This window comes from Neopsephotus bourkii, unplaced genomic scaffold, assembly GCF_033783945.1.
Source record: "Neopsephotus bourkii isolate Nb327-2 ecotype Australia unplaced genomic scaffold, CSIRO-AGI_Nbou_v1 NB_745, whole genome shotgun sequence".
In the NCBI taxonomy this organism is placed as follows: domain Eukaryota; kingdom Metazoa; phylum Chordata; class Aves; order Psittaciformes; family Psittacidae; genus Neopsephotus; species Neopsephotus bourkii.
Window position 1 is genome coordinate 2,617,693 of NW_026901243.1, and position 21,973 is coordinate 2,639,665.

The following is a 21,973-nucleotide window of genomic DNA, read 5'->3' on the forward strand; positions in this document are numbered from 1 at the left end:
TGACTTAAGTGTTTACAAGGCACTTAGCAATTTGTGAGATGCTAACATTTTTCACCCTTTTTCTCTGAACCGTGATTAACAAAGTGGTATTTTATTTCTACTAGCAGGCTATGGCATTGCTTTTGCTCTATATGTCTGTTATTAACGTCCCAGGAAGTGATTTAAGGGAATGAGGATGCCTAAATAGTGAGGGTCTAGAAAGAAGACAGAATGATATTTTGGGGATAAACAGAAAACCGAGAAAAAGGAGAATAAGCTTTCTAACATAAAACTAGAGGAAAGGTGGATGAAAGCTTTTAAGGAATTCAGTGTGCTGTAAATGTCAGTTTTAAAAAAATCACCTTTCAGATGTCACACAAGCTCTTTGTAGGTTTTTTTATTTGGCAGTATAGTGTTTCAAGATAAAAATACTAAGCTTTAATTTTCTATTACATAAAAGAATTTAAAAGAAAAGGATTATTGTTCATATAAGACTGGCAGACTAAAGTTAGAAAGGATTTTTTTTTTTAACTAGTATTTTTATTAACCCTTTAGTGGTATTTCAGCTGTTGCAAATAGTCATGTATAAATCTTCAGATAACTGAGAGTTGTTACATGTGTACACAGGAGCATAAACTACACATAAATATGTTATTCATCTGTAGGTAACAGGATTTGTTACTGTGATGGGAGTTGGACAGTCTCATACCACCATACCATAATTTAGGTTGAAAGGGATATTTGCAGGGCTGAAGATGCTCTGAGAGTTGTCCAATCAAGTTTTTAGTATCTCCAAGGATGGAGATTTCAAAGCCTGTCTGGGGCCTTTGTCTGTTCTGTAATTCCTAATATTTAGGAGGAATTTCTCCTGCTGCAACTTGGACCTGTTGCCTTTTCTATTAATATTCCAGTGAGATGGAGTCTCACTCGATCTTCTCTGGGTAGCTGTGACTGCTTAAAATGTTAATCTAGATATGCAAAGCAGTCATAAAATGCTTATTTGTCCAGTGTTTCCCTCTTCCTTAAACAGTTCTTTATTCACTTAAATATGATTCTTCCACAAAAAGCTTTCCCTTCTGTTATGTTTGCAGTGGTTTCAGTTTAAGGGCATATACTCATCTAAACAATTTTTCAGTTTAACATAATGATGTCTTGAAGGTACTTACTGTACTGTGCATGCACACTTTTAAAAATTCTCTAAAATAAACAAAATCCCACTTTGAACTAAGTCATAGTATGTGTCAAAACCCTCTCAAATCATTATGTCACATGGGAAAATGGAAGTTGAGTACATTTGAAAGGGATACTCCTCTTTTCCACCACTCCCTTGTTAAGGATTTCACATGCTGGTTCTTGAGACACTGTACCCAAGTTACTGAGTGGTTTAGTAAATAACATTCTGTTAATCCATGAACTTTTCTTAATTGCCCTGTACCATATTCAGGAAAACTATTTGGATAAGTGTGAAGACAAAGGCAAAATCAGGCTGGCAAACACTAGTGTTTTTTATGCTCATGTGTTGTATGTCTCAGCCATACTTAATCTTCCCCTCCCCAACCCCCACCCTCTTATTGGGTTAATTTTGTCACAAGAGAAGATGGGAACATATGGCCAGTGGCAGAGAGTTTTGCCAGAAGGTTGTGTAACTGTGGTTTTACATGTTGAACATGTTAGATTGTTGTGCATTAGGCTCATAGCTGCGGCATAGAACCACAGAATGGTTTGGGTTGAAAGGGATCTCAGAGCTCATCCAGTTCCAACATCTCTGCCGTGGGCAAGGACACCTTCCACCAGACCAGGTTGCTCCAAGCCCTATCCAGCCTTGAACACTGCTAGGGATGGGGCAGCCACACCTTCTCTGGGCAGCCTGTGCCAGTGTCTCATCACCCTCACAGGGAAGAACTTCTTCCTTGGATCTCATCTAAATCTCCCATGTCAGTGTAGAGCCATTCCCCCTTGTCCTTTCATTACATGCTTGTGGAAAAAGGCCCTCTCCAGTTTTCTTAGAGGCTCCTGTAGGTATCGGAAGGCTGCTCTAAGCTCTCCCCAGAGCATTCTACTGGGGTGCTTTTTCAACCCTTCTTTCATTCTGCCTGTTCTTATTTTCTGTGCCAGTTACATCTTATGTTGCCAGGAAGTTCTGCAGGACACAAAAGATATGCAAATGTCAGGCTGGAGTCTGTATCCTTCAAAATACTCATCTTTAATAAACTATTACTAATATTTGCAGCTGATGTAAGTCAGTATTAAGCTTCCTTGATTTTTCCTCATATGTAAAAATGAGTTACTGATAGTCATGTCTGTGCAAAGGTGCAGCCAGAGCAGGGGTTAAAGATTGCAGCAAGGGACAACTTACCCCTTGCAAAATGCTCTTCCAAGGTTAAAGAAAACAACTGTAAAGACTAAATAGTGATTTTGTTTGGTGGTATTAGTGCCGGGGGTTCTTTGTTTTTCTTGGGGTGTTTTTTTTGTTTTTTGTTTTTTTTTTTTTTAACTGTTGTGGGTAAGATGATCTTTCTCTGCTGCTTGAATTTAGCTTTCCCAGGACATGTGGGATGACAGTATTTTTGTGTACTACATTTTGCCCTAACTTCTTTTAGCACAGAACCTGCAGAAGTAAAATAGTTTAATGTTTCACGCAACATAGCTTCCAGAAGAGAATATATACTTTAAAAAATTATTATCTTAGCATTTCATCAGAATACCATGAACATTAATTTTCAGTACAGAAGATTTGAAAAAAATATGGGGTAGGTATTCCTGTAGAAAATCTGTACCTTGTTTAAAAAAAATCCCTCAGTTCTGACTTCAGAGAAGAAGAATATAAAATTTGTTTTGTATCTCCCTGTAAAATCCGTTTTGTGTCTCCCTGTAAAATTCTAACATATCCTCTCTTTAGCTTCAGCTTTACGTTTTGCAGTGTCCTTTGTTTTACAGCTTTAATGCTAACTAGTCCATAAGAAGCCAACTCTTCCTCTTCTTTAAACTGCATCGTAGTAGCAAGTTGCTTATATTCTGTTAATTCTGTCAAATAAAACAATTTGTGCTAATTACTGCCTTGGTTTCTCACATTATTTGGGCATACAGCTCTATCACACTCAATAGCACATTTTCTGATTGTTTGTTTTGGTGACAGTGTTTCACTTCAGTGTTTTGCTTTAAGATTAACATATCATTAAGCTGCATAATAAGCTACAGTCTTTATTCTCATGCAGTGAAATGACAGGGGAAGGCAGGGCATAGCTTTGCAGTTTATTCAAGAGAAGTAAAAAAAAAAAAACAACAAACCAAACCCCAGTAATTTCTGAAAGTGGATTAGCCAATTACTTGGCACTCCATGGGATTGCAAGGCCAAAACTGAAGCCTTTACAGTAAAACTCATGCTCATGGAGGTGGATTTTTTTTCCATCTTTGCCAGATGTTGCAACACACCAAGCATTTGTACAAAAATAATCCACGTAAGTAGTTTTGCATAATTTGGGGACTGATTAACCGGCAGTATTTGGTATATTTTCATTAATACATTGTGCTGTATGTGTCTGGTATGATGACTAGAGGTCTCTTTAATAACTGCTGCTCGGTAGATCCGCAGTTAAAAGATTCTTTGCTTTTGGAGGTAAGAAGTTAATCTTTGACAATGTATTTTTGATGCGTTACTGAAAATCACTTTGTATGAGAGCTCTGCTACTATTTTCAGTGCTTGTTGTGGGGCTCTCTCTTCAGTAAAACTGCTGTCAATGATAGCTCTGTGGAAGCAAAAATAGCAGCTAATCAATGTGTGCGTTATCCACAGTGTTAAACACTTAAATGGAAAACAGGTTTATAAATAAAAAATAAAAAATCTCTCCAATGAGATGGGGCAAGCTGCTGCAGCTTCATCTTCTCTTTCTGTGTGTTTGCCTCTATTTCTGGACATGAGTTTAAACAGGAGTTGTGCTAGGTAGAAGAAACGTGTAGTTTGGGGTTTTTTTCTTAATGCCCCATAGGGCTTTGTGTTTTAAAGTGGGATTCCATGTGGAGTAGATCATGGTTGTTTCTCTTCTGACCTTTCATCAATGGTGTATTCTCTTCAGTTACTACTGTCTTGACCAATACCCCCAAAATCAGGGCACCAGGCTATCTACTAGCAGTGCTCCACATGCAATTTAGTGTAAAAGCATTTGGAAATCTGTACTTGGAAGTATTTCAGAAGAGTTGCTTCAAAAGTTCTTGAAACATAGAAGGTCTCTCTTGGTATGGAGGCTTGGGGTGCAGTCCTGGTAGTAGTGCCAGCTGGTCTGCCACTGGTAATCTATTGGATTCTTATTTCCTAGAACAAATAGTGTGTTTGGAGTGTGGTTAATTTTTACCTATTACATTGCTGTCCAAAAAACACTATGTTCTCAATGCACACCTAGTTTTTATTAAGACAAGGTTACAGCCCTGTTCCTTAAAAAAAGGGGTCATCAGGTCAGTTCCTGGAAGTATATCACATCTGACCTCTTACTGTCATCTTCATAAATGACACTGGTTTTCTTTACGATTCATGATTTTCTCACTACTCTCTTTTTGACTTCATGAGCTACCTGTAGAGCCAAATATGCCAAACAGATTGTTAATTGTTGCGGTTGCTGTTATTGGAGTGTATAATGAGACATCTCATGATGGAAAGGTGATTGTACGTGTCGAAAACCTGATAGATGAACATGTCGCCATTGACATGAAGCATTACAAATGTGCCTGTAGTAATTTCATTCATCACTACAAATGTGATTCTCTTCATCTGCTTGGCACACATATATATGCAGAGTGGCTGAACAGATTTAAGCATGCCTGTATTTCAAACAGTAGCCTCGTCTGAGCACGGTGGTAGAAACATTGATGTTATGAGAGACTGTACGTTTGGGGGCCTTTGTTAGCTGCGCTGAATGGTGACGATGGTTATTGCTTGAAACGTGATGGGAGCTTCTTAGCGTCAGTATAAGCTGCAAGCATCGTTGGTCTTAAACATTCTTGTTTCCTCTTTGATTTGGACTCCTTGAGCTCTGCAGTTCATTTTTTTTATATATATTTTTAGTGTTTAAGCTTCCTGTTACTCTGAACATTTGAACATATACAAGGCAGTTAAGAAGCAGTGTGTTTAAAAAATAAAAATAACCTGGGACAACCACAGTGTAATTTTTATCTGTTCTTGTAAGGATGCTTAATAATGGTTAAAATTGGTGGTCATTTTATATTCTACCTATAAGAAAAACCTTAAAGGATTGTATATGTGTTTCACTGACCGCTGAGCCTGTGGGCCTGTGTTTTTACCAATATGTGGCACCATCTTCAAGATGGATTAAGAAACAGTCAGTACAAAACTGCATGAAGTTTTTTGGTTGGTTGGTTGGACTTTTTTGTTCTCTCCAAGGCATTTGAGTTCAGAATTAATCTAGAAGAAAAGCTTAAAACAAATAAACAGAAAAACCTTCACAAAAAATAAATGCACCAAACAAAAATTCTTCTATTTCTGTGTGATTAGTCACAGAGTGAAAATGCTGGTCTTGGTGACAGCTTTCATAAAGGGAGCTGGGCAGCTGTGCAACTCAAGCAGAAAAGGCTGAAGTTGGGCCCTCATTTTCATCAGAAGGGGAAACATGTCCTGTTGAGAGGTGCTTATATGGGGATTTGAGCAGAATAACAGATCACTTAGGTGTGTTCCTGCATCTCCGGCACTTCCTGAACTCTGAAAAAACAGCCTGAAGTTGTCTTGGTAAGAAAGAAAGATTCATCCCTTAAGGATTAATATGCACCTCTCTTAAAATGACTTCCATGACCTAGACATGAAGGTTGGTTACAGGAATTATTTCTTAAAAAGATCCGAGTTGTGCAGTAGTGAAAAAGGATTGGTGCGATGCAGACAACGTAGAAGCTGTGGCTGTGAAAGGAAGGGATGCAGTTTGGGCAGAGTCCTTACCCGTTGACAGATAACTCCTTTAAGCCGCATGAGAACTTTGGAAATCTTGGAAGATGATGGGAAGCGGTAGTTTGTGGTTTGCGCGTTCGCGTTGTAGGGTGGATTAAGATGTACTTCATATGAACAGGAACAGTGAAGATTGTAAGTTTAAAATAAAGTTTGTGTTTGCTGTTTGAAGGCTGCTGCCCTCTGCTATGGTGCATCGTAAGAATGTACCATCAGTGTTGTCCTTGCTCAGTGTAGCAAGTCAGCTTCAGGAGTGCTCTCTGTTAAGTGGTAAAGCACCCAGAGGCTTTGTGATGAGTCTTTATGACACATTAAATAAATACTTCAACTTCATTTATGGAGTTACAGAGTTATGGAGTTACAGAGAAAGAGTGAGGTAAAATGTCAGTGATAATAAAACACTGTAAAATAGTAGCACTAGAAAGCTTCTGTAGTGGCCATGTTCTGTAAAAACATATCTCTTCTGGCTTTAAAGTAACAGAGGGGAGAGTCAAATTAGTTATAAGGACAAAATTCTTCACTGCAAGGGTGGTGAGACACTGGAGCAGGTTGCTGAGGGAAGCTGTGGCTGCTCTATCCCTGGCAGTGTTTGAGGCCAGGTTGGATGTGGTTTTGAGACAAGTGGAAGGTGTCCCTGGTCATGGCAGGAGGATTGGAACTAAATGATCTTTGAGGTCCCTTCCAACCCAAAACAATTCTGTGATTCTGTCACTCTTAGCATAAGAGTCTATAAAAGTGAGCACTGCTAGTGATGTCGGTACAGTTATATTGGGTTAGATAGCTTTTCTTGCACATTTTTACGTCCTTACTCTGCTTTCAATGAAGTACCTGAACACATCTTGCAATTAAGGAGTTCAGAGTGATTCAAATCATGGAAGATGGTGTGGAAATGATTTTTGTAGCTAGGCCCTTGGGGAAGGAGGGCAGCAGGGGACATTGCCCAGCACATCTTCTTAGCTTCCCAACAGGCTTGATGTAGGAAAGACAGCCAAGAAATTGTTAAAGATGTGACTTTGAAATCATAGGTAAGGAGGCAGCAAAAGTACAGAAGTGGAAGGTGGCTTAGAAAGGGTGACTCTGAAATGGTGACATTCATCAGAGTATTCAAGGGGAGAAGAGAGAGAAAGAGAGCAAAGCCATTAAAATCAGTGTGCTATGAGATGGCAAACCTCAATAAACTCTGAGAAGTAGGAGACATGACTCAGAGTTCTTTCAGATGCAAACCTGAAAGAGAAAGAGGATTTAAGATGAGATGGCAGTTAACAGAGTTTTTTATTATGGAGACAAGCACAGACTGTCCCAGTTCAAATGAAGGATAGGAATTATAGTAACTCACAAACTTGATAAGTTTTTCCAGCACAAGAAGAAAGGAAGGAAGGAAGCCTGCAGAGAGGCTGACCTAGTTTCCAATAGGGATGATTTGAGCAGGGATAAGTATGAAAGAATTTTTTTTGTTGCTTTTAACTTTTTTTTTAATTAATTTTTCATGTCCTGAGACTTGTGCCTGCCAGAACATGCACCTATCAATGGCGATGGGGAAGGCACAGATTTGGCGAGTATGGTAGTAACAAAAGGAAAACAAAGGATTTGGTTTTCCTTGCTCAGCAGGAAGAGGAAGTAACGGAGTTCTGACACTAAAATATTTTATTGAAATGGGGGAAGAGAAGCTTTTATCAGTCTTTGGCTAAGACTTTAATTGAGAGCAGATGGCAAATTAAATCATTGGGTGCTTAGTGGCTGGTGTGAAACTCTACAACTTCAGAGCTGTGAGCTGTTACCTTTGGCACCTTGGGAAGAGTAAATAAGCTTCTAAAAAAACCTCTAAAAGAATGGTGAACGTAATACTTAAGCTTCCTTATTCATTATTTCTAATTTTGGTTCTCAGAAAGGAACACAAAAACATAAGCAACACTGCAAGAAACCAAGGAAACCGATAATATCCAGCAGATTTTTCTTTTCAAAAATAAACCATGTCAAAGAAATTGAGCTTGTTTCTGTAACTTGGTAATAAGGGAAGGAAAAATCAGTAGATTACCACGAGTTGAAGTTTTTAAGACACCAAACTAAAAAAAATGTGGTCTGCATAAAACTGCTATAAAATGGCTGCAGAACTCTTTGCATAACGTATCAGTAGTTCAGGGCCATGAAAGGGATAGAGCCAGGTCTGTTCTAGGTCTGGCACTGGTCAGTCATTAGCGACCTGGATGATGCAATGGGGAATATACTGAATCTGCCGGTACTGAAATAAAAGACGTACTGGGTGTTTCCACTAAAAATAGAAAGGAGCTGGGTGAACTAAATGTATATCCTGTGTTTTTCACGTTACTTCATCAGACTATTTCAAGATTTTTTGTGGGATAAGCCACTGCAAAAACTGAGAAGAAAGGAGTTGTGTTGCTAGTCTGTAGAAAATCCTGAGATATTTGTAGTAGTTAGATTTGACACGCAGCAGTAAAAATAAGATATATGCCTGTTTACACATTCCAACATGACAGCTGATTTGTAAGCGTGGTGAAGTCGTCCTTCTGTACCCTGTTTTGGAAAGACTTCTTCTGAACTGCTGTGTAAAGTTTTGAGCAATGGATTTGGATTTGAGAGCTTTCCAAGGAGCTGGGAGAAAGAAATCAGAGTAGTAAAGCTGACCTGCAGTGAAAACCTAAGCAGAGAACTTTTTTCATCTGGTGTGTGTGTGTGTGTGTGTGTGTGTGTGTGTGTGTCCCCTGGTTTTTGTTTATTGATTTATGTATCTTTCCATAGTTTCCATGACTGCAAAATTTCAATAGTTAGTTTGGCAGCAGAGATCACACTTGTGCTGGTATTGGCATACATTTTTTAATACAGAAAAGGTGTGCTGGTGTGGTTAATTCTGCATGTAGTTAATCTGTGTAGAGTCACTTCTTTTTCTTTGTTCCCACTTCTCCTTGCTGTTCTATTATTAGACATTATGGAGATCCCATAGCCATCTGTATGTAGTGGAACATGGAAAAAGGATGAGTGTTCAAAAGCATCAGGTTCATTCATACCACTGGTAACACCTTGAGTCAGGCAGCCGAAGAACCTAAAAGAAATCAATTCAGCTGTCACTTAAAGCAGTATCCCTTCTTCCCTCCCTTTGAAGGAAGTACCTTTTCTCTTGGGCATATCAAATGCTTTTTGTGGAATACCTCAAGAGACTGAGGGGTCCCTAATATGTCTTCATTTTGTGGTGGTTCCCTTTGCACATCCTGTGGTACTTTTGGTGAGTAGCTGGTTTTATAGAGCAGACCACAGACATTTGGAGATGCCTCAGCTCCTTTTGATGAGGCTCTCAATACAACAGTTGGTGTTTAAGTCAACAGTAAGTTGCTGCTGTGCTGTCTCCATTTTAAATACTATAAAATTATTTAGAGTAAATCCAGTAAAAACTGTAGTGGTATTTTAGTCAGCAACTGAAGGAGCTGTGAGTCTGGAAACTGGATAGTTCTACCCTTCTTAAGTGGCATGTATACATTTAGTTGAGTTGCAGATGGCTTTATATATAGTATAGCAGTTTTACTTAGGGTCAGTAATTGAGGAAGCACCAAAATAATTGGAAAGGATGACAGGAAGGGTTTTTTGCTCTATTTTAGACCATGAAGTTCAGGGGGAAGGAATTGAGGAAGCTGCTGGGAGGGGGCCACACAGAGAAATAACTTTACTAAACACCACATTTTAAGATACAGAAATTTTGTGCTTGGTTGCTTGGGTATTCTCCTGGGGAACATACTGGGGGGGGGGGTGGTGGGGGGGTGGTCCTGGCAATGTTGTAATGGCCAAGAGAGTGGAAAAGGAGATTCATCCTCTTTGGTTGAGAAAGAGCCAAGCTGTTCAGAGGATGCAGAGGTCAGATGGTAGAGTCCAGGGACTGCTGTGTACTGAGCACGTGGAGCAGTAGGAGGGGATAGATGCCTTAGTGCAGAGAAACTCAGCTGCTTTCAGACTAAAAGAAGAGAAATTAGAATTGTAGACTCCTTTCTCCCTTTACCCCCTTGATCTGTTGCAGTGGGTTCCCAGGCTGCTGTAGCCAGGCTCTTCTGCTTGCAACCACATCTTGCTCATTTTACCAATCTCCCACAAGTCTGCTATTGCTGCAACTTCCTCAACCCTGCACAAAAGCCAGTGAAAGTGCTTGAGAGCAGCTGCATCTGGCTCACATCAAGTGACTGAAGTGTAATGTTGAAACATGTGAATAAAGATACTATGACATTCTTGGTTATCTGGTTGTAGTGGTGTTGCAAGGTTTGTTTGTACCTTTAGGTTCGGATTATCTGCTCTCTGTCGAGATGAATAATGTTTAGCTTGTTTGTTCAGCTGCAGGAATTTATTAATCTTTCTCTCCTTCAGAAAGAAAATTCAGGGAGAATATGTTTGTAGTGGTAGCTGGAAGAAAAGAGAACTGAATGTTGAGGATTAAGCTTGAGGCCCCAGCTTCCTGTATAAGGGGAGAGGAGCTCACAAACCTGAGACGCCAGCCAAAAGGAAAAAGGGTAATGGACAAACATAGCCTATGCTGTTTGCAGCACTGTGTGCCAGCAGCTGCTGGGTGGACTTCCTGCTGTGGGACGCAAGTGACATTTGGGGCAGGCTCTGCCTAGGCAGAGCTGCCCTTTCACTGGGCTGAGCCCGGGAGCTACATTGAGGGCAGCTCAGCAGGTTGGCACTTTCTTGTTGTTAGCAGTTCAGACAGCAGTAGGGTTTTATTTCTGAGAGGTTTAGGTAAAAGAGCTTCTCATATGAATTTTATTATTTAAGACTAAGGCAAATGTTGGGAAGTAGGAAAGTAGAAGTTTTTGGAAAAAATAACATGAAGGTTTCAGCACTGTTAATTGAAGAGCAGGAGGTTTGCAGGAGGCTGGCTCTTGAGCACACTGCAAAAGTAAGCAACTGGGGATGGTGATTCCAAACCTTGCTGGGACCTCGCTCCCCTTTGGAAGCTCAGTTAGAAATGTATTTTTTACAGGGTTTACAGCTCGCTCCCACAGTTTCTGATGTGGGAGCTCATCACCAAACAATGTTTGCTAGGTCTCTACAAACCAAGCATTATAGAGGCTTTGTTTCCTGTGTGTTGCACCTTAGGTTTGCCTTTTTGTAGGTAAAGAGCCATCTGAAAATCCAGCCCTGAGTGAAATCTTTAAATACAAGTAACTTAATGATGGTTTTAAAAGGATTTATAGGAAATTAAGTAAAGAATAAAGTTTTTCATTTCTTACTCTCTTGCTGTGGTAATGATCAGAGTATCCCAGTTGATGTGGAATGTGATACCTTAAAGATATCTTTAAAGGACAATTTGGCTGATACTGGCTTAAACCTGTGGTTGCAGCCATACAGTTGAGTCTGTAACATTGCTTCCAGTTACCTTAAGAAAAATTACTCTTTATCTCTTCCCCCATTTCTGTTCATTCTTCTGGCAGAGGCGATGCATAAAAATGAAGACAAAGTTTGTATTTGGTGCATTTGTACTTTATTCTGCAGATTTTAGTGTGCATGCTCCTTTCTCAAAGGACACTTTGTCCAGTTCTTTAAGTGTTGTTAACTTGTTGGTAGCTTCCTGGAAATGATACTTGAAGGCTCCAGGGAATTGAACTCTGCGATACTGTGTTCTAACGCAGCCTTGCCAGACACAAACACTTAAAAATACTTCCATGGTAGCGATTTAATTGGACTCTTGCTTTCTGATCTCTGAAACATCTGGGTTCATATTCCTCAGTTTGTTTATTTTTATAGAAGCCTAGGAAGGACAAGGAAGCCTGGGGCTGTATTGGAGCCATCAGCCTGCAGTCAAGCCTTAAACAAGCAGCACAAGATCGATGCGGCCACTGTTCTTAGGAGGACTCTTCCTAGAAGTTTCCATCTTTTTTAATAGGCAGTTATTTTGCTCCCCCTGCTCTCTTAACATTTTTTTATGCTGTAAATGGTTTTGCTTGTGGGATTTGGTTTTATTTACATATGTTATTAGTAATGTGGACTACAGATGCCTACTTGAAATCAGGATTCTCTTGTCTCCTTCATGTAAACAAACTGGTTTTCATGAGTGGCTGAAAAAATCTGTTCCACTTCAGATTATAATAGTGAGTTACGGATGAAAATGTATTATACTCCTTATTGTGGATATGGTAAGCGATTATCTTTTTTGATGGCAGTTACATCGCTATGCAGTATTGCTTTAGGATTGCTCTGATAAATGGTGAAGTATTTTATTAATATTGCTTAATTATGGAAAACAACAGTTGATAGCTTACCTTTATTTAAACGTGTGCATGAGCCTTTTCAGAGTAATAGAGCAAATATAGTGCTGCTTCTGGAGGCTTGAAAAGAAGATTTGTTCTCTGATATTAAATTTTTAATGTATTATTCATGAGGAAAGCAAAGCGAAAGCTTTTTTTCCCTCAGTAGAAATGAACTTGAAGAATACATTTTCTATATAGGGAAAAAGAAATTATGTAAAAGAATCTAACTCTTGCTAATACTGGAGTGGTGCATGCACGTACGATTGGAATTTCCTCAAGGAAAAGAAACCAGAATTTTGTTGAAAATAAGCTGATATGATCATTTAATAATTCGCACTGTATTACTGGAATTCAGTTCCTAAAAGAGTCAGGGTAATTCTAGCCAGAATATGCTTTTTAGGATGACAGAGTGACTATATGTTGAAGTTACTTTAAACTCCATGTCTAAGAATTACCTGTCTGGTTTGGATGCAGGGCTGGGCTGCATATTTTTGTTACCTCAACCACTTTCAAGCTGGCTTTTCCAGGTGTGTGCATATGCATGCCATGTATTCATGCATGTATGTGTATCCTGTTGGTTTATTAAGGCAGGCAGAATGTATGTGAGCTTTTCTATCTATGGGTTATAAATGGGATTTGAAGAGACATTTAAAGCATTTAGCATTATGTAATAAAATAAATTCTTTTAATGTGGAATACTTTAAGCATGGTACAAACTTAGGTTTATAATTACTTTTTCTGATGTGCTAGCACTATAAACAAGTATAAACCAAGTGACATAATATTTAGTGATCTTTTCCATTTTTACTTTTCAGTATACTTTCTCAGTCCTAGATCATGCTTGGTGTAGTTACCTGAAATGACTCAAGGATAAAAAATATCAAGTTGCATGTTTAGACAAGAGCTGTTGAGATACGTTTTTTTTTCCATTGCCATACTAGACTCTTCTGCAAGAATTACTTTATTAATAGGAAAAATATCTGTAACTAGTAATATCCAAACACCAAACACCACAATTATATTTTGTGGAAAGCATAACTTAAATTGTTACTTAAATGCTAAGGACCTCACCCAGCACTATTTCCTAGATATGGTTAATGTCATTTCTACACATTGGGCAAAACAGTGCATGATACCACTTCAGGAATGTAAGCTACCTGTGATAAGAGAATAAGTTAGGCTGTTACAAGCAAAGTACTCCTCTAGACCTTACTATTAAATTATATGAGTACCTCTAAATTTTTAATATATATTCAGCCCCAAGCTCCTAGTGGAAGGTTGTATGTGTGCTCTACCTGAGGATAAAAACAGCAGGAAACGTTTATAGGTGGGTTTTTTTACCCTGGGTTTAAGAAGTTTTTCTAAAGACAAGGAACCACAAAACATACAAAGCCACTTGTGCAACAACAACAAAAAAACAACATGGGAATTCCTAATGGAGCAGAAAAGTGAATTTAGTTCTCTTTAGGCTTCAACTTGTCTTACTTGGTGGGGTTGACCTTTTCTTCTTTGTTTTGCAGTATAGCTGTCCTATTAAAAAGTACAATGCAGTATTGTCTTCTGTCGCTTGATCCAGAGTTTTAAGGAAACCTCAATTCTGTGTCCCCAGTTGTCACTTGGAGCAGTTAGTACCTTCTGGTATTACTTTTTATTGTCTTTCTTTTTAATGGAAGTATCCAAAACTTGTGGTTGCAAGAGAAACTACGTATTTCTCTTTTTTTTTTTCTTTACGTATTCACTTCCAGCCACATTCCTTAATGTTTACTGTGATATTGCCAGTGACATAAACCACAAACTAATACAGATGGTTGTACCATAACCAGAAGAAAAAGAGGAGTGTCACAGATTTGTGGAATTGGCAATTTTTTTAATGTTATTGATGAAGATGCTCCTATCTTTGAGACTTGGTAGAAGACTTAAGATTGTGGTGGGAAACTTAAAAGCTGTGGCCAGAAAGCAGGCACAAGCATTACATGAGTGTTGTAATTACTTCACATTGTTACCGGAGAGTGGTGAAGCGTGTTTTAACATGTGGCTTGTTGAAGATATTTGGAAATTACCTTGTCCTTCATTAAAGGAAGGGATAAAACAGCCTCTTCGGTGCTTGGGCTCACCTATAAATGTCCTAGGTGGTTAAATAGATTTTTGAACAGTTGAATTTCTTCAAATCAGAAAAAAAACAAAACCCCACAAGTTTTGTGAATAATGTGTTTGCTGAAGTACTGTGTAAGTCAGTGTCCAATCCATCCTCTGTGTGAAAAAAACCTCTTCACCTTCACCTCTTCACAAAAAGAGGAAAAGGAGTGAAAAAACTGCTGTGCAAGCTTAGCAGCTTTGTGGTCTTAGAGCTGGTACACATAATATTTGTAGCAAATAATTTTCCATTAAATGTCATCAGACTTTTCTGTATGATGGCATTTTTATTGCAGCATATTAGGGAGAATTCATGGGAGTCTGAAGGAATCCTGAAAGCTGGGGTATACTTGATTTGGTGTCCAGTGTTCCTGATTCAGCCTCCTTGAGAAATCTCATGTTAAGTTCTAGTCACACAATCATAGAATGATTTGGGTTGGAAGGAACCGTAAAGCTCATCCAGTTCTAACCCCCTGCCATGGGACACTGACACCTGCCACTAGACCAGGTTGCTCCAAGTCTCATCCAACCTGGCCCTGAACACTTCAGGGGTGGGGCAGCCACAGCTTCTCTGGGCAACCTGTGCCAGCATCTTCTAACCCTCATGGGGAAGAATTTTTTCCTAATACCTAATCTAAATCTTGCCTCTTTCAGTTTAAAACCATCCCCCATGTTCTTATCATTACATGCCCAGAGATTCTCTTCTCCAAGCTGAACAACCCTGACTTGTCTCCATAGCAGAGGTGCTCCAGCCCTCAGACCATCTTCGTAATCTCCTCTGGACTCCAACAGCTTCAGAGGGGAGCCCCAGAGCTGGGGGCCTCAGAGCTGGCTGCAGGACTGCAGGGGGATCTCACCAGATCAGAGTAGAAGGGGAGAATCCCCTCCCTCGACCTGCTGGTCACACTGCTGGTGATGCAGCCCAGGATATGGCTGGTTTCTGGGCTGCAAGAGCACACTGCCGGGTCATGGTGAGCTTCTTGTCAATCAACACCTCCAAGTCCTTCTCCTCAGGGCTGCTGTCAGTCCATTCTCCACCCAGCCTGTAGTTGTGCTTGGGATTGTCCTGTGTTGTGTTTTGTTTTTATGAACATTTTCCATTTGTATTTTTGATATGCAGATTAGTAGTTTGGAGTTGTTAGGAAATAGTTGCATTGATACGGGTAGAGGAGCAGAAAGCTTAAATGAAGGGGTTATTTTGCTGCATTTTTAGGACAATGAGCTTGATAGATTGTTTCTGGTCTTGGCCCACTCCGCTGACTTACAGGAAAGACTAAAGTGGTGGTGTTGGGAGATGGTGATCTTTCCCTTAACTGTAAATGTCTGCTATATGAACAGCTGAGTATTCATTAGGGACTCTCAGTGGAGAGAAGCAAGGGGAAAATTTGGCAGTTTTAAGGTGGGTTCTAGTGTAGACAAATCAGATGAATTATACCATATGAGTGCTTATCAGCTTGGCATTGTGAATGCGGCCTGTGGTCAGGTGGACTGAGAACTGAGCTACCAGGAGGTTAAGGAGGATATCTACAGAAATTACTTTGGATCTATAATGTCACTAAAACAAAAGAAATAATAGTTCTGTTCAGTGTGGAGACCCATGACCACCCAGACACTTCCCACCACCAGTTGTCTGGATCTTGGCAAGGGATTTTTGGCAATGTGTGTCTTAAACACACCAGACCTTACATTGTTTATTTTGTAGAGCTGGAGTTCTTGGCTTGTGTTTGGGCCACGGGAGGGGACTTGTGCCCCCATGGGAGGGGACATGTTATTGGAATAGAGTTCTTCAGGAGAAAGGACATCTCTGTAGCATGGCATGGGTTAGCTCCAGATTTTTACTGTTTGTTAAATTTTGGTCTGGGAAAATCCTGTTTGGTCATGCATTTTTTTTGTCATGTTTTCCTATGTCCCCAAGAAAAATCAGATCCAAGAAAGGCGGTAATGAAGCTGATACACAGCTATTTGTCCTCCTTGTTTTGATTATGTAGGAGTGGAAGAGGTACAGGTATTTATCTTGTTTTGCAGCAGGCATGCAATCACATATAATGTTTTTCTGCTTTAGCTCCATATAGCTTCAGGAGAGTAATTCAAATGCAGAAGTCTGTTTAGGTTTTAGTAATTCATTGAATAGGCTGGGGCTGGGCAGGAGGAGCTAAATGGACAGGGGGAGACTCTGCCTGAACTGATAGCATTCTGCCAGCAGCCAGAAGAGAGCTTTTAAAATTGCTTATGCTATTTTATAGTACAGAACATAATAGTTATTATTTGGCCCAAAAGGGATTTTTAAAAACTATTAGGATAAACAATGCACAGAGATGTGGCAGGTGTCTGAGGCAACGCTTCCCACAGTGCAAACATTGCTGCATGCTGCTGGGTATCCTGGAGGTACCCGTGCAGCTTTCGGTGAGAAGCTGTTGTTGCTATCCCCCTCTTCCATCTCAGTTTGAGTTACGACCCACATCGCAGTGGGGTCTGTTATATGAACGCCTGTATGCAGAGTGGGTGCAGGCATCTTAACTGCAATCCATCAAAGTCCAAGTCAGAGCTGCAGAGAGAGTGTAAAATCACTGAAGAGGAGTGATGGCGGAGTGTTGGTGTTGGCTGGGGCTCTCTAAGGTTAGAGCGTGTTATTTTGGGGACAGGGGAAGGGACAGATCCAGAAGATGGCCTTCTAAGTGCTTCAGTAGGTATAGACTTCATATGATTAATATGAAGAGTTATTGACTTAATGTGATTTAACAGTTACGGGCCCATATGCGTGGGGTTTTCCATCTCAACTAAGTGCAGTAAATGTAGCAGATTGGTTGTCTGGTTTGGGTTCCTGCATGAGATCAGCAGCTGCTTCTCTTCCCTGAGCTGAACTGGGACCTCTGCTATTAGACGTGCTGGTAATAAGACAAGAATCCTACCTCTCTAGGAGATGAAGAGTAAGTGCTCTGCAAGACCTAGGTTTTTTAAGTGCCAAAACCAACAGGACAGTAAGATCTGTTTAATGTAATTGGTGAAAGTCTGGCTCTTCTACCCCAAGAAAGAATAAGATGAGAAGCAGTGGGAATAGTATTGTGTCATCATGTGCTGAATAAACTGCTCACCTTTGCTGCCACTGCAACAGTGATGAAAGAAAACAGCTTTATTTTTGCCAGATTGGGCAGAGACCAGCTGATCTGGAAGTGTTCTTTATAAACAACTTGGGCAAGAATGTAAGCTGAGAGAGGCTGGGACCTGGGTGAGCTGTAAAATTCAGAGCAATTTCTGTTGCATCATGCCTCCATTATCTCTTACTATCAGCACAAAGACACATCCCAAAGATGGAAGCAAGGAAGGAGGTTTAATTTTGCTAATGGGTGCAGGTGCTATTTTTACCTTCTACTTTTGCTAAGATCAGTATTTGGCATTTGTTTTGGGGAGAACAAGAATGGGTTTTGTAGAATATGTCCACATAACTACAAATGTCATCACTTTCGCTCAGTACACAACAAAAAGTTACTGTGCTCTTCTGGGTTTGGAGTTTCTGTGTTTGGGTTTTTGTTGGTTGTTTGGGTTTTGGGGGTTTTTGTTTCTTTTTGGTGGAATTAAGGAAACAGTTTATTTTTTGACTTCTCCAAACTTGTAGTCCTGAAGACACTGGTCATTTAACATCTTCAGCTGTTACACAGCAGTCATTCATGCTTTTTCATGAGTTATATGTAAAATAGTAAGTGGGTAGCTTTGTGTTTCATAGGATTGTTAGAACTTAAAGCATAGGTATTAAATTGTGTGCATTCCTTTGAGTACAAAGTTTAGGGTATTTCAAATAGGTCAAAAGTACTTTATGTTCTGGGTATTTGGAGAAGTAATTAAATGTGTTTGCAGCTGTTCCAACCTGCAGCTGAACTGTCAGCTTAAGGCACCAGAATGCTTTTTAAAAAATCCCCTCCTGTTAAACTTAATGGGATAAGAAAAAATAATTTATTTTCATATTATCTGAATTTCTGAATGGGCAATAAGCTGTGGCTTTGTTCTAGAAAGGGATTGCTGGAAGTTGGGCAAGTTGCACTGCTTTTTAAGTCAAAACTCTAGTAACTTTATCACACAAGGCTTAGAGTTTCCAGTATCTTTTGTTTTAGCTTTCTGAATATTGTATTTCCAGGTGGGAATGTGCTGCTTTTGATGTTCTGGGAATGCTGAATAGGTACAATAATCTTGAGTCCAAAGGAAAAGGTCAGAAGAGCTAGGAATGAATGTTTTTTGATTTATTTCTTGGAATCAGTTGAAAGTACGCTTACTATTAAGGAGTACCTGCCATCCACGCTCTTACAGGGGGTGCTGGCATTGGCTGAATTATCTTGTAGACTGTGATAGTTACCATTTTGGGCTTTTTAATTCTTAATGAGAAATACTAACTTAGTTATTTAATACATAAATTACAGACTTGCCGAATGAGGTAAGTTGAACGTGTTCTTAAAGGTGGTTTTGATATTTAGCCCAGCTTTGTGTTTTGGTACTTATCCAGCCAGTGGCGAAATAAAATTCTTTGTATCAGACACCTAAAAATATTAACGTAATGGCAGATGTATATTGGGTTTGGCTGTTCCTTCCCCTGTAATCAGGTTTTCTTTCTGTAGCTGATCAAGATTCAGGTAGACATCCGGATGTTTTAAACTAAATATGAGTACATTACGCTTGTCTTTCAAAAATGACAGCATGTATCCTACTGGCCTTTTTAAATTCACCCCAGGGAAAAGGAGTTTGAAAGCAAAGGAGAGCAGGCTCATGCTTCATCAGAGCAATGCCAGGTATTCTAGCAAATAATTAATGAGAATTTGCAGCGTGCTTCTGTGGGTTTTTTTTGACTTGCCTCTTAGGAGTGTAGCATTAAATGCTGTTACAGAAGAGATTCAGAGCAGCCCTGCAGATAAGGACTTGGGGGTGCTGGTCGATGAGAAAATGAACATGAGCCAGCAGTGTGCGCTTGCAGCCCAGAAAGCCAACCGTATCCTGGGCTGCATCAAAAGGAGTGTGACCAGCAGGTCGAAGGAGGTGATCCTACCACTCTACTCTGCTCTCATGAGACCTCACCTGGAGTATTGTGTGCAGTTCTGGTGTCCTCAACATAAAAAGGACATGGACCTGTTGGAACAAGGCCAGAGGAGGGCCACAAGGATGATCAAGGGACTGGAGCACCTCCCATATGACGATCGGCTGAGAAAGTTGGGGCTGTTCAGCCTGGAGAAGAGAAGGCTGCGTGGAGATCTCATAGCAGCCTTCCAGTATCTGAAGGGGGCCTATAGGGATGCTGGGGAGGGACTCTTCGTTAGGGACTGTAGTGATAGGACAAGGGGTAATGGGTTAAAACTTAAACAGGGGAAGTTTAGATTGGATATAAGGAGAACAAAAGAAAAAAAAAAGCAAATAAAATTGCAAACATTTTTTTCTCTGTGTATTAAATGTTCATAAATACTGTAAGTATTAAAAAAATACTTATTTATAAAGGTTGATCTAATTTTGGGTAAAATCTACTCCATGGAAGCTAAAGCTAGAGAAGAAGTTACTTTGGCAAAAATTCCTCTAAGTCAGATTCTGTCCCAGCAGATACACTGAAGTGTCTTCTTGATTCGTCCTTGAGAAAACCATGAAACTAAAAATGCAAGAATGAAGTTTATAATCAAAATCTGATGTTTTAATTTTGCTCCCAGAAGCACTGGATTCAGATAACCTGCTAAAGTAATACTGGCTGTAACAATTTCAGGAGCGGTTTTAGTTGTTAGAGCTGTTAGTTTTGGGTTATATTAATGACAGAAGCACAGATGATAGTGATTTAGGGAAAGTTCGCTCTTCAAATGCATGGGGATCCTCTTCCTTTTTATCTGGATTTCATAACAGAGAGATATTTGGAGAGGGACAAGGAGAAACAGGGAAAAATAGTAATTGGTCCAAATAACTACATCTCTATTAAAGTGAATGACTTTTTGGAGTTTTGCAACTTCTGTTTTTTCAAAGAAAGAAGGTAAGTATTTCATAAGTAGTAATGCATGTTCCTTACTCCATTAAGGCAGTCTTGTCCAGAAATTATATGATTTAAATGGCTTGGGTACTATAAAAAATGTTACCAGAAACACCATCATTTAAAATGTGTACTTTCACACAGAGTGGATGTTTTATGAGAACTGCACTCTATATTCTCAAAAGCAGTGGATTGGGAGAAATAAGTAGTAATTGGAAACAGGCATCAAAGGAGCTATTAAAAAAAAAAAAAAGCATCCCAGTTTTGGGTTTGATTTTTACTATTAGGGGTGTATCTTTTGGGGAGCAGGCTTTGGATGAACAGTTTCTCTGGCAGGAAGGAGAACTGTAGCTTGTCCCAAAATATCCCCAGGGAGTGAATGAGAAACTCATAAGGCGAAATGGAGAAACAAAACATTTTCTTGCAAGGGAGCACTCTTAACAGCATTTTTGTGAGATTGATCTGTTAGAGAAGAGCTGTTCCTAGGAAAGAGATGAGAAAGCTTGCAAAAAGGCTAATATAGATTTGGTGTCTTACTGAAGTATTTGCTGCAAAAAGTACAGTTGGGAATGCTGCTGTCTCTATGGGAACATCTTATGGCTATATTTAGGAAAAGTAAATTAAGCTTAGTCTCAGATGAGCGAGGGTTTGGTATGGCTTTGGCTGGAGGTGTGGTATTTTTGAGGGGAAAGAGGGTAGAATAACGTTTTGGTGAACCACTTGTTTCATACCTTTCATGTCAAAAAAAGAGTACTAGAAGTGTCATCTACGTTTGGGTCAGCCTTTTCGAGGCAGGAGGCTGAAAGAAACTAAGCTTAATTTCACAGCCTTAGGTGGTGAATTTGGTCATTGAGGGGGAAGAGAACCCAAACTTCTATTTATTAAACTGAACAAACTTGATAAGGAAATGAGCCAGTCATAGGTATGGTGCCCAGCCCTATTCCTTAGGTTTGGATCATGCTTCAACTTGAAAAATTAATGGAATGGAGACCAAGATGTGCAGGCAGTGGATGGCTTGGTGTTCTGCACACTGCGCTGTGCCTGTGGATCACATAGAAAGGGGCTTTAACAGCTCTTCAATAACTTCATCCTGATTTCATGGCATGGCTATCTAAGGAAAGTGAAGGCTGGGGTTGCAGAGGCCGTGCATGTGTCTGTGCCTGGTGCAAGTGTCTGTACAGTTGTAGAGTGTGTAATAAATAGGTTTAGAAAGTGTTTTCTTGTTTTTCACGTGGTTTTGTTTAATCAGCATTGGTTCAAAGACTGGGTATTTTATTATATCAGCTTTGAATTAAATTAATGTTTGGGGAAAACTGCAACTGCTAGAGTTGTGTGACGGCTTCAGATGCCAGACTGTTGCTTGCTTGTATCTGCTTTTCCTATGTGTTAGCTGCTCAGCATTCGAAGAGTTGTTCTTTTCTGCTGTTCCCACCATGTTACGTGTCAGCACAATCCAAGGCAGAGCAGATCTGATACTGTACATAGTTTTGCTCTATAAACACATGCTTGTTTACATTTGCTTCACTGCCGTTTTGACTCTGCTCCTCTTCCGATGCCAGAGGGTATCGGCTGTGACTAACAAGACTCTGAGATGCTGCCATTTTGACCCCATGTGCTGCTCATGTTTCCATTTGTTTGTTTCTTCTTTGCCTTCCCTCCAAGCATTTAACAAATTATTATTAAATTTCT

At 39.7% G+C, this 21,973-nt stretch overlaps 1 protein-coding gene across 5 annotated transcripts in view; it reads left to right on the forward strand.

Moving 5' to 3' along the window:
- Positions 1-21,973, forward strand: part of CTDSPL (CTD small phosphatase like) — an 81,994-nt gene that overhangs the window by 15,878 nt on the left and 44,143 nt on the right. The window contains exon 1 of one of the 5 annotated variants that reach the window (XM_061354792.1): positions 10,784-12,054. The exons of the other annotated variants lie outside the window; for them this stretch is intronic. Within the exon in view, the coding sequence (XP_061210776.1) occupies positions 12,021-12,054 (34 nt within the window). The 5' untranslated portion in view covers positions 10,784-12,020. Of the gene's footprint in view, positions 1-10,783; positions 12,055-21,973 lie in introns of those variants that run through there. 5 annotated transcript variants of the gene reach the window in all.